The 13,490-nt window shown below is 35.6% G+C and overlaps 1 protein-coding gene across 1 annotated transcript; it reads left to right on the top strand.

Annotated features, from left to right (window-relative positions):
* Positions 1-6,218: 6,218 nt before the first annotated feature.
* Positions 6,219-11,200, top strand: LOC137627532 (uncharacterized). The gene is made up of 4 exons (XM_068358623.1): positions 6,219-6,386; positions 9,087-9,145; positions 9,422-9,790; positions 11,043-11,200. Exons 1-4 carry the CDS (start codon positions 6,380-6,382, stop codon positions 11,064-11,066), a joined length of 459 nt encoding a protein of 152 aa, XP_068214724.1. The 5' UTR covers positions 6,219-6,379; the 3' UTR covers positions 11,067-11,200.
* The last annotated feature ends 2,290 nt before the right edge of the window (positions 11,201-13,490 follow it).

Raw genomic sequence — 13,490 nt, 5'->3', positions numbered from 1 at the left:
CAGCTCTTCTTTCTGCTTCCTGTTGTTAACTGGTAACAGTTGGTGTTCGACGGACAGTGTTCGGCCGTGTGGACACACCTTTAGGCCTGTCCACTTTGCCACACCATCGTGCATGCCCCAAGGAAAACATTGATACTACGTCTGGTAATGCATCGGGCACACACGGGGAAAGTGAGTGGCCACTTGCTTGCTTCAGATTGCCCGGAGCTTCTCTCCGGACAGGGGCTCTTTGACAGTATGCCTAGGTAATGTATGAGTCACCACGGTGCTGGGTACCAATGTGACGTCAGAAGCGAGGAAATGGCTAGCATACGTGAACAGGCAGAAACTGTCTTTACTCGTAAATTCAAGCAAATAAGGGACTGGGACGGGCAAAGCTTACAGCCACATATCATGGTCCTTTGGTGACCATTTTTCCTCAGTGATGGTGACACTGTATTAAGATAGCACAGATGATAGTTCAAGGAAAGTTCCGGAATTGTGCATTACACTGTTCTGCATGTATGCTACTCAAAAAACTCATTCAATTCGGTTAAGTCACATAGTTTTGCTTGGTAATTTTCTTAAAATACCCCCCCCTCTCTCTCTCTCTCTCTCTCTCTCTCTCTCTCTCTCTCTCTCTCTCTCTCTCTCTCTCTCTCTCTCTCTCTCTCTCTCTCTCAGAAAAGTGAAACTAATTCCACGTGACTAGAAAGCAGAATAGTGAAAATGTTTATCCATTTTCTGATAAATTACCATTTGAGAATAAAAATCCAGGAAACTACAATAGACTACATTAATCAATTACAGATTTTTTCGGTTTGTCTTTTTTTAGAGAACAAATGCATAGCACAGTCTCTTACCCGGAAAGAATTGTGACTGCAACTTACAAATTGGCTAATTAGCCCATCATATCAGAATTTTTAACTAATTACCCAGTACTAGGTTAAAGCTTTATTTTCATACGTTTGAGAATATTCAAAATTTCATATACCTAATCTATAGGTGATGGTACAGCAACACTTTATTGTGGCTCTGATGGATAAGGCAAATCTGATGCCAGTGTGGGTATACATCGGAGGGACTTCTAGAGTAAAATTTCCAAGATTTTTCGTGCGTTCCAGGAAGGACTGAGGTTGCTGCTTGTGTGTCCTCCACACCAGGCCCTTTGGAAAAACGTAGCCTTAGTCAAATCCCTTTTGTCTGAACGGCAAGCAATGTTGCAAGAGACCATGTCTGGGCACAGTGCAAGATAATCTACAATAAGTGCATCCTTAACAGAGCAAGATCATAGGTAGACTGTCCAGTCAGCTACTTATTAACGTAGACCACATTAGAGGGCTGCTTAATTGTTGGATTTTGCCCATTAAGGCATGTATAGTCTACCAGATATTCTCCAGTAGTGTAGACAAGTCCTGAGAGCTTATTGATAAGAATATGAATTTTAAACCTTCAACATGATGAATTAAAGACACCATATCTGTTAATGAAACCAATACACGGAGTGTTGTAAAGACCATAGAAAGGTTTAAAAGAAGCCAATGAAGAAAAATTAGCTTGGTTAGGATTTTTCATCTATTCGAAATAAAAGCTATGTATCCAAATATCTTGCTCTCGTAGGGAGTTATTGTAGTCAATGCACCTCACTCGGTATGCTGTAAGCATTACTTAAGGGTCTTGCCAATAGCTGCACTTGCTTTATGTACTTTTACTTTACCTCCGTTCTCATTTCCTTTCTATTATTTTACAGCGTAGCTTCTTAATCCCTACTTCAGGGTTGTGTTGGCCTATTTGGTGATCGCCAGACTGGGGTTCGAGCCCTGCTCAAACTCGTTAGTTCCTTTAGTGTCTGGAATCTCGCCATCCTTGTGAGTTATGGATGGGGGTTTTGTTGGAGCATATAGGTCTACATGCTGAGTCATCAGCAGCCCTTGCTTGGCCCTAGCTTGGAAGGAGAGGGGGATTGGCCGCTGATCATATGTATTTATGGTCAGTCTCTAGGGCATTGTCACTGTACCTTGCCTGTACCTGTAGAGTGTTCCCTTAGTTTGCTGTGTGAAATAATGAATGCCTTGGAATACATATAATTAATGACTGTGAAGGTCCCATAGAGATTAGGGTTCCCCTGCTGGATAGGACACACACTTACTGTGAAGGTCCCATAGAGATTAGGGTTCCCCTGCTGGATAGGACACACACTTACTGTGAAGGTCCCATAGAGATTAGGGTTCCCCTGCTGGATAGGACACACACTTACTGTGAAGGTCCCATAGAGATTAGGGTTCTCCTGCTGGATAGGACACACACTAATGTGAAGGTCCCATAGAGAGTAGGGTTCCCCTGCTGGATAGGACACACACTTACTAAGCTGATGTGCAGTGACTTCAAGGTTGAGATAACTTTTACAAATTCTAAAATTCAAATGCGTGATGGTTGTCTTGCCTCTAAAGATTACACTATTTACGGATCACGGATGCGGTAACATCCCTGACTGGTAAACGCCTGACTGGTGTTCGAGTCATGCTCAGACTCGTTAGTTCCTTCAGTCGCTGCAGCCTCGCCATCCTTGTGAGCTAAGGCTGGGGACTTTTCGGCGCCTTTAGGTCTATCTGCTGAGTCATCAGCAGCCATTGCCTGGCTCTCCATGGTCCTAGCTTGGGTGGAGAGGGAGCTTGGGCGCTGATCATATGAATATAAGGTTATTCTCTAGAGCATTGTCCTGCTCGATAGGACAACGTCACTGTCCCTTGCCTCTGCCATTCATGAGCGGCCTTTAAACCCTTTAATAGTTTTTATATAGAATCATTTGAAAGCGAAAGTAATTAAATAATCTTGTTTCTTGTTCCCATACTTATAAATACGCTGTAAAAAAATGACTTTACTTCCTTAGATTCTGGAATAGGAGTCGGGGAAAAAATGCACCAAGCTGTTTTTTTGTAACCGGAAAAACATTTCCGTTGAGATACTACCGCTAGAGAGTTATGGGGTCTTTTGACTGGCCAGACAGTACTACATTGGATCCTCCTCTCTGGTTACGGTTCATTTTCCCTTTGCCTACATACACACTGAATAGTCTGGCATATTCTTTACATATTCTCCTCTATCCTCATACACCTGACAACACAGATTACCAAACAATTCTTCATCACCCAAGGGGTTACTGCACTGTAATTGTTCAGTGCCACTTTCCTCTTGGTAAGGGTAGAAGAGACTCTTTAGCTATGGTAAGCAGCTCTTCTAGGAGAAGGACACTCCAAAATCAAACCACTGTTCTCTAGTCTTGGGTAGTGCCATAGCCTCTGTACCATGGCCTTTCACTGTCTTGGGTTAGAGTTCTCTTGCTTGAGGGGACTCGAGCACACTCTCCTATCTTATTTCTCTTCCTCTTGTTTTGTTAAAGTTTTTATAGTTTATATAGGAGATATTTATTGTTGTTACTCTTCTTAGAATATTTTATTTTCCTTTTTTCCTTTCCGCACTGAGCTATTTTCCCTGTTGGAGCCCCTGGGCTTATAGCATACTGCTTTTCCAACTAGGGTTGTAGCTTAGTAAGTAATAATAATAATAATAATAATAATAATAATAATAACTACTGGAAAGGACTATTGGAAAGGCCTACATTAATATCGTCTTAGATAAAAAAAAAAATCTGTACAATAACTGTGAAACTATAAAATAGATTCTATATATTCTATATTATCATTTTAGATAACTGAATCTTATGGTTCCGAAAAAAAAAATGATAGGCTTATATCTACAGTTTTACATAGAATCTAAGGAAAAAGATAGAGAAGTTAAGGAAATTTACAGTTTCAGAAATAGCATCTCTATACATTGTTATTATTATTATTATTATTATTATTATTAGTAGTAGTAGTAGTAGTAGTAGTAGTAGTAGTAGTAGTAGTAGCAGTAGCATTATTATTATTACAACACTAGTAGGAAAAGCAAGATGTTATAAGCCCAAGGCCTCCAACAGGAAAAAATAGCCCAGCGAGGAAAGGAAAGGCTAATATATAAACTATACGAGGAGTACTGAATAAATATAAAATATCTTAATCTCAGTAACAAAAGGAACTTCGATATTAAGAGTTCTTGGAGAACAAACTTCCACATCTGACATGAATAGTTGCAGGTTTTTTTTCCGAAAGTGTCATAAAACAAGATAGGCTACTTGACACCAGCTAGAGTCATGCGATAAGCCAGGACGAAGGTTACCGACACGTAATTAGCTACCATTATCTGATTATCGATTCATATAATGGTTCCATGTCGGAATCCATGGTGTTCTCTCTCTCGTGAATCTAGAATCAGTAGGTAACCAAACGTAGGCCTAGGTTTAAATGGTTTAAAGAGATTAATAGTTTTAAAAGATTTAAATAAGGTTTTAGGGGTTTAAAAAGCATAAACGGTTTAAAAGGTTTAAAATGTTTAAAAGGGTTTTAAGGGCTTAACAGTTTTAAAGGGTTTTAAGAGCTTAAAAGTTTTAAAGGGTTTAAAAGGTTTAAAAGGGCTTTCAGGGCTTTAAAGGTTTCAAGTGTTTAAAAGGTTTAAGTGGTTTAAAGGGTTTTAGAGTGTTTAAAACGTTTAAAAGGTTGAAAAGGGTTTTAATATCTTAAAAGTTTAAAGAGTTTAAAAAGTTTAAAGGGTTTTAAAGGTTTAAAAGGTTTAAAGGATTTGAAAGCTTAAAAGGGCTTAAGATATTTAAAAGGTTTAAAATGTTTAAAGGGTTTAAAAGGTTTAAAGGGTTTAAAGGTACCTCATGAATGGCAGAGGCGAGGGACAGTACTGGACAAAAAATACGACTAAATATTTAGATATGTATGCAAATCCATGCACATGCACCCCCTTTTACCAGGGTATGACTACTTCCCCTCCCCCTACAGAGAGACGGGTTAAGTTCAGCGTGACTGAATATATATATATATATATATATATATATATATATATATATATATATATATATATATATATATATATATATATATATATATATTTCTTTTTTATCATATATGGGAGATTACTACTACTACTACTACTACTACTACTACTGGCTAAGCTACAACCCTTTTCATAAAAGCAGGGTTCTACAAACCCATGGTCTCCAACAGGGAAAATAGTGCAATGAGGAAAAAGACAGGACAAAGACCAAGAGACTGACCATATACACATATAATCTGCACCGAAAATCCCTCTCCATCAAGCCAGGACCTGGGAGGACCAGGCAATGGCTGCTGGTGACTGAGCAGGTAGACCAACAGGCTCCCCCAAACCCACCATCCATAGCTCACGAGGTTGGCGAGGTTGTACAGTTGGCTTCGTAAATTCTGGTACACTGTCGTCTCCTTAGCCTCCCATTAAATGTACCGGAATTAATGAAGCTAACTGTACATACTACCGGAAACTATCGGACTTGAGCGGGTCTCGAATTCCCGTCCAACACATTGCAGGACAGGGACGTTTCCAATCATAGTTACAGTATATCCGCTTTATCTAGATAATGAATATCTTTTTATAGCTGTTATTTTTATTTGTCTTAATTACTCAAGGTTTTGATTATATTGTTCGCTTACATAGTAATTGAAGCTCTCGGTTTTATATAAAATTCTGTGAGCCTTAAAACCCTTACCCTTAAAAATGAAGAAATCATATAAAAGGAACTAATAATCAATTTATTTTTAGCCTTATTCTTTTCCCTCTGTGACAATTTATCGGTAGAGCAGACCAAGCTACCTGTGCGTAGAATTAGTCTATCTCTAAGGGCAAACTGCACTCAAGAACTCTCTAATGCTAAAAAAATAAATGACAAATAAAGCGAGTCCCAAGCAGGGACTGAGATCGCTGTTATGGGGTCCACACCAGGTCTCTTGAAACGGTATCTTGGAAGATATCTTCTGAAAGATCGCAGAGTTGCAAGAGTTCGTGTTGGCAGAAAATAAAATTCCAACAATATGCAAAAGGGATCTTTATACAATCATAAGTTATAAGTGTTACAATCTAGCAGCCAGAAAGGAATATAAAAAAATGTGCAGTTAACCATAATCTAACAGCCAAATGATGAACAGTTTGAATTGACTTTGCAATTACAACGTTAACTCCAATATGAAAAGAGCATCCGATAGATGGCGTCCATGTAGAGCATCAACTCCCTCTTATTAGCCTACTGTAGAGTCCTTGTTCTATTTTCTAATTTAACTTCACTACGCCCTTTAATAATATTAAGGAACCAAGATCCTTCATCGACCGGAGTTCAATAATTTGAGTTTAAGCTGTGGTTAACAGGAACAATCGACTTGAATTGATCTTGTGTTTATACAAGAGGAGTTTCTTTACGTTCTATTTTCCCGAACTATCGGGAATTATTGTTGTTTTTGGTGACATACTGAGAACTTCTTGAAAAATGGCCGGTGAGTATTAATAATAATCTATTCGTATACATATGTAAACCATCGTCTCTTTAGATAAGAGTATAAATTCATGGAAGTTTGTACTCCTACTGTACACTTAATACTATTCGGAGGAGGTTATATTTTTTCCTGTAGGCTTAGGGATTTACATAAGAGTTGTGGTTGCCTATCCTGTTAGTTTTAGAGTATGATTGTTTAGTGTTCACTAATCTTTTGCAAGATAGTTAAAAATTAATAGTTACTGAAATTCTTGCCATTTTAGGTCCCAGTAAAGCTATAAATTTACCGTCCTTAGGCTTGTGGGAAGTATGAAGTAAAACCTACTTATGTCGATTATATTTCTAAGGATTTGCTGATTCTGGAATGTTTAGAATATATTTGAGCTACTGTTAATCATGCTGAAGTGAGTAGTATAGATAGGAGACTTGTTATGGGTGTTTTAGTTATTTTTGCAAAGATGCACTAAAACCGTGGGTTCTAGAGTTTAAGTATACGGTCCTAGGACCCCAGATTTTATATCAAATTCTTAATGTATATAAGATTGGGTTATATGTTTTTAAGCCATACGGTAAAGTGAATTTGATTGCCAATGCAAACTGCTATGATTCTCTAAATATTTAAATATTTAAATTTAGAGGATAGTGTGGCTCTAAAATTAACTTCATATTAGTGAACTGGATACTAAATTATCTACAACAATCTAATTTGGGGCACTGAGTCTTCCTTACTTAAGAGTGGGTGAGGGTAGTATTTCTTCGTATCATTGTGACCCATTGTTATAGGTCTCTTCCATAGTTCTTTTTCGGAATATATGTGCAGTGGGTGATTTTGCCTTTAAGTTTCTATGGATATTTTTTATCAAGCCCCTAAACTTGGTTCGGTTTAAATAGTGATAATGATTTTAAGGCGTTTGCTCAAAAGTAGATGAACCATTAAAAAAAAAAAAAAAAAAAAAAGCTGAATTAAAGTTTTACATTTGACGTCCATACTTAAAGATATAAGTTAGTGTTCTGTTTTATTTCATAATAGTAATGAGGCAATCTGTTTTTGTAATGTTAAGCGTTACCCAGATTCCGTAAAAATATCTAGCATTTTTATGCGTCACTTTATTATCTAATTGCAAACTCCTGTGATTACCACATACAGATATGCCTGCAGTTTTTAATTCCATATAGGTTACTGTCAAAATATCTTATAAATATCATTTTAAATATTATTTTATGAAACAATAATCCTGGTTTGCTTTGTCAGCTAAGAGCCATTCCGATCACCACAGGATTTGACTGTTTAAACTGTGGTTAGTTTTGTGCATAGCTATATATATATATAAAACTAAAACAGCTACGCATACTGTTGAGGCCTAACAGTTTGACATGGGAATCTATTGTCTGCTTCCTGCTTCTTTTTTTTTCAAACAAACTTTATTGATAAAGTTTAAACTTTTCTTTGATAAAATATTAAATTTTTTTAGTACTGGTGTGAGGTTTCTGGTGCGTTAATTCTTTTTTTTTCAGGAGCAATGCCTTTAAAATTTCTCATTTAATGAGAATCCTATGTTGATACTCAAAGTAGCTATAAAATTACTCTACTTGACTTTTAAACTTTTAATTCCAATGGTCCAAATAGCGATCTTTTTACTTTATTGGGGGGTTTAAGAGGATTTAATTAGATTTAATGTCGATAGTCTCCGGCGTCTGCGATAGTACTTGAAATTTAATTTTATAACTTTTGCAAGTAAAGTGATTCGGAGATGGTAGGGAGGAGATTGCACTAAATCACTTGTATGAAGGTTTAATCCATCCAAAATAAGTGACAATGGAGTCCTTACGGCTAGTTCTGAGTTGCCTACCCGTTTTGATCTTTTTTAAGAAAAAAAAATGCGCTGGCAATTAGTTAAATACTTTTAAACTGGCAAACCAAAAAATTTTGAATTCCTAAACTTAACTCCTTGGTGCATGTTTTACTCTTTATCTGAATGGCTGACTTGTGCAAGACTTCATTAGTAAGAGATAATCCAAATAAGAGCAATTTCCAAATAAGTGCATTTCCTTACTGTTTAGCAAGGTGCCAGACCACGAAACTGAACGGAAATTATCAGATTACGTAAGAAGAGAACAATTTCAGAAGTAATATGAAATGCTTTTGACAAGGTTTTTTTTATTTTTTTATTTTTTTTATTAATTTTTTTTTTAAATGGCTTGGCATCTCGTAAAAAAATACAGTAGCAGAGTACATTTTAGTTTGTCAAATTCGTAGCTAATTTGGTCGCTCAAAATTGTAAAATAAGTTCCCCATTCAGTTCTTAAACATTTTTTTTGTAATTAAGTTTCAATTCAAATTTGTCTTAATTTGAATGTTGACTTAATCGGAATGGTGATATGCACCATGATGATTTTGCACCGATCCTGACGAACTACCAAATTATTAAAAAAAATAGTCCTGGTGTATTAACATAAGACAAGGTATTCAACTTGGGCTGCTAGTCTTGCCTGGTGTAAAATTTATAATGCTGCAAAGCTAGATTTAGGATAATCTTGTTTCCGGATCCATGCCTCTAAGTTTCAATTATTTACCTGAAGGGCTGAGGGTCCTTCCTCTGCCTAAAGTCTACTGGCGAAAGATTCAAATAATTTAATTGCTATTGGAGTAAAAATAGATTTTGTCCAAATTGTTAATCATTGCTTAATTTTCTTCTTACAGGATACAATGTTCCTCAATCCTATATGCCGTCTGCACCACCACTTTCATATGGATCACAGGTGAAAGAGACTTAAAGAATTTTTGGATATCATACCCTATAATTAACCCTTTTTTACCAATTATTTATTTTAAGAGTTACAGCTTTTATGATTCATTCATAATGAAAATTCACTTAATGCAATAGATTGGTTCTTGATGCTTGGAAAGTTCTTTTAGATTTTATAACTATTTTATTCAAACTTTCATCTTGATAGGCTGTCTTATAAGCAGCATCTGTAGTTTAAACTTTATATAAATTTTGACTTTCAGGTGCTTATATTTTGACTTCTTTTCAGGTGCCACAAGGTCAATATGGAATGCAGCAGCAACAGCAGCACCCTCAAATGGCAGCTCCCCAACCAATGCCGCAGAACCCTCAGTATCAGTCTGCAATGACCTCTGAAATGATGTATCCACAATCCCCTTACCAACAACAGCCTTCCATGAACCCTCCACAAATGATGCCCTCCCACCCCATGACTCAACCCCCTTTCCAGCAGCATCCTGGAATGTCCATGCCGAATGGTATGGAGTTCTCTCAGCCTCAGATGCAGCAACTACCCCAGATGCAGCAGCAACCAGGCTTTCCATCTCCAGGGCAGCTTCCAATGATGCAGGGTGTACAGCCTCCTGGGGCAGGGATGCCAGCACCTATGGTCTCTGCAGTAAGCATGAAATTTTACTTAAAAAATATTTTTAGTATATTTTAGCTTAACTACAATGAGTATATTTTAGCTTAACTACAATGAGTATATTTTAGCTTAACTACAATGAGTATATTTTAGCTTAACTACAATGAGTATATTTTAGCTTAACTACAATGAGTATATTTTAGCTAAACTACAATGAGTATATTTTAGCTAAACTACAATGAGTATATTTTAGCTAAACTACAATGAGTATATTTTAGCTAAACTACAATGAGTATATTTTAGCTAAACTACAATGAGTATATTTTAGCTAAACTACAATGAGTATATTTTAGCTAAACTACAATGAGTATATTTTAGCTAAACTACAATGAGTATATTTTAGCTAAACTACAATGAGTATATTTTAATTTTAGCTAAACTACAATGAGTATATTTTAATTTTAGCTAAACTACAATGAGTATATTTTAATTTTAGCTAAACTACAATGAGTATATTTTAGCTAAACTACAATGAGTATATTTTAGCTAAACTACAATGAGTATATTTTAGCTAAACTACAATGAGTATATTTTAGCTAAACTACAATGAGTATATTTTAGCTAAACTACAATGAGTATATTTTAGCTAAACTACAATGAGTATATTTTAGCTAAACTACAATGAGTATATTTTAGCTAAACTACAATGAGTATATTTTAGCTAAACTACAATGAGTATATTTTAGCTAAACTACAATGAGTATATTTTAGCTAAACTACAATGAGTATATTTTAGCTAAAGTACAATGAGTATATTTTAGCTAAAGTACAACCCAAGTTGGAAAAGCAGGATGCTATAAGCCCAAGGTCTCCAACAGGGAAAATAGCCCAGTGAGGAAAGGAAATTATCTATGAAGTTATGAACATTATAAATAAATATTTTAAGCACGGTATCAGCATGAAAACAGGGCTTTGATATATAAACTATACTAAAACTTAATGTCTGCCTGTTCAACAGAACATTTGCTAAAAGTTTGAACATTTTTAAGTTAAAGGTGTCGGGTGTTTGATACTCTATAAATTCATATAAAGAATGTATTAAGAAATTAAAAACTGAAATACAGGGCAGCTAAAATTCATATAAAGAACAAACTGAAATACAGGGCAGCTAAATGTGTAGGCCCTATCTAAATTTGAAATGCACATTGGTCTAAATTTTTAGGTGGAAATTACAAATCCGAAGTATTAATTGTGTACTTGGTGTTAATATATTATTTTTTTCCAGCCTGGCTATGGTGTATATATGTGAACAGTTCGATGGAAGAAATCCCGTGGCGTCCCAAAGAATCCTGGAGGATTTGTCGAGGATTGTACAATTTTAACCATAGTGCATAGATTAAATTAATTTTTAATGTAAGCTTTTTAATGTAAACATTAAATGTCAGTTGAAATGTGGAGTTTACTTTGATCCAATGGTTATGCAAATTGTTAATTTTTGTGAATACACGGAACTTGTGTATTCTAGAAGTACAGGCTCTAAATATTCTCAAATTATTCAGGACTTATAGTTTCAGCAATTGTCTTAAGATAGTTTTCGGTGAAGCTAATAGTTTACTAAATCAAATGTTATCATAGTGAAGATTCTTTAAGAGAAATTGGATGTAAACTTCTGGAAGTTTTTGAGCTTTTAATCTTTTAATGAAAATTTTAGTTCTTTATGCAATTATGACAGAGTTGATATATGGTAAAGCAATTTCACTTATTAGATATTTACGTACATGTTAGCAAATATTAAACTGTCTTTGGAGGAATTGGACACATACTTCTGGAAGCTTATCTTAAACTTTGTAATTAAAATATTGTGTAAGCTTTTGGACTTATAGATTTAAATGAAATTGAAGTAGGCCTACACCAGGAACATTATCAGAAACTATAACTGAATGCTGCTTAATGAGAATGAACTTGCGATAACAATTGTTGATGGATAGTATCCTGAAATTTTAAACATGCATGAAATTGCGATCCTAAAGGGATAACCCAAAATATGTCAACATTGATAATTTTGTCAAGATAACTAAACCTGCCGGCTCATGTTAAAGACAATGTGAGCACCTATTGTGCAGTCAGATGTAAGTCTACAAATCATTTGTTTTTAAGGCTGCCAACAATGATGCTAGGTGTGATGAAAAAGTTAAATAACCATTACAGCGTCTACGTAATATGGAATATGTTTTCCATGTAATAGTAAAGTTCTTAGATGAACTTTGGAATTTATATTTGCATTCTCAATTCTAAAATTTTTTCCCTTAAAGAATGACTGGTTTTCATACTACTTGAAAGGAATTTTCCAATAACGAAAATGGTTTTTGACACAACTTGCATATAGCTATATTAAACAATCTATTCATGAATTCTTTTGTTATCTAACCTGGCTGGCAATAATTTTTACTCAACCTGAGTTTCAATTAGTGACGGGTTGGGGCCGGGTTTGGGGAGCCTTCCGAAACTTCGGCTTAAATTGCTTGGCCCGTCCTCGTCCTACGGGTGTTGACAATCTGTATAAATTGTCAGTTTCTACGGCACTGTGGTTGTTCCTTGCCTCTGCCATTCACGAGAGACACTTTTAACTTTCTACATTTAATCCTTATAGCTACAGACTCCAGGCTTTGTAATAGCTTCCTGGGCTTTTAAGGACCTGCCCAATCAGAATATAAACTCCGAACGGCAATTAGTTCATAAGACAAACACTAGCATTTATATTAGTTTGCCTGACACCGGGATCAGAGATGGGATCTGCAACTCTTGCGAAGTTTTAAATTGGTATTTTTTTTTTCCCTGGGGCCTTGCGCGGATCCACAAACAGGAACTAAAGTAATCATTGGACAATCAAATTTATCTACAGCCAATTTAAAAGTATTACTGCTTCGAAGGCTATTAAGTATAGTCTTCACAACTGAAGTCAAAGGTGGTAACGCACTGTACTAGACACTCCTTGATAGATCTTCCATGTTTCAAATATTAAAAAAACAAGAGCGTGATTTGGTGATGATGCTAGATTTACTATTGTACTAATTGTCCAATTGAACTTGTCCTCTAAAAAAGAAACCTGACCATAAGCAAAACTTTTAGTATTAAAATTCAATAATGGAACTAATTGCATACCTGATACTAAGTTTAGGATGGTATAATGTGGGAATTAAGATCCGAATGCAAAGTATGGTCAGCATTGTGAAAATCTTGCGCAACATTAAAGTTTAACGACGCTACAAGAGGTTATAAATATCAAGAATTTTAAATTTAAAGGGCCAGGATTTTTCTAATAATTAAGATGGGAATCAACAGCTGTGAAGGCCAGACTGGACAACAAAAAGTGGAAGCAAGGTAGAATGAATGAATATAAGAAAAAAAAAAATCCAGAGATATAGCCTCCATCATTATGGGAAGTGTTTTGGTACACAAGACTTGTAACTCGGAGATAAAGAACGCCAAGGTATATTTAAATATTTTTAAATCTGAAAATTGACTGGCAATGACATTTTGAGATCTTGAAAAGGGGCAAGAAAAATGCCACAAATTCAAAATCAATAGCTGTATGTGGAATATTTATAAGACAAACTTGTCTCTCATGTCAGTTGTACATAGCCTCAGAATGTCCTAAATTCCTAGAAGTAGGACGCATTTGAAAAATTGTCCAGGGTTGGTTTCATGGCGCCAACCCAAACTCCCAGATGAA

This window comes from Palaemon carinicauda, chromosome 35 (genome assembly GCF_036898095.1).
Source record: "Palaemon carinicauda isolate YSFRI2023 chromosome 35, ASM3689809v2, whole genome shotgun sequence".
Lineage (NCBI taxonomy): Eukaryota > Metazoa > Arthropoda > Malacostraca > Decapoda > Palaemonidae > Palaemon > Palaemon carinicauda.
Note: the sequence above shows the minus strand (reverse complement) of the source record. Positions and strands in the feature narration are given on the sequence as shown.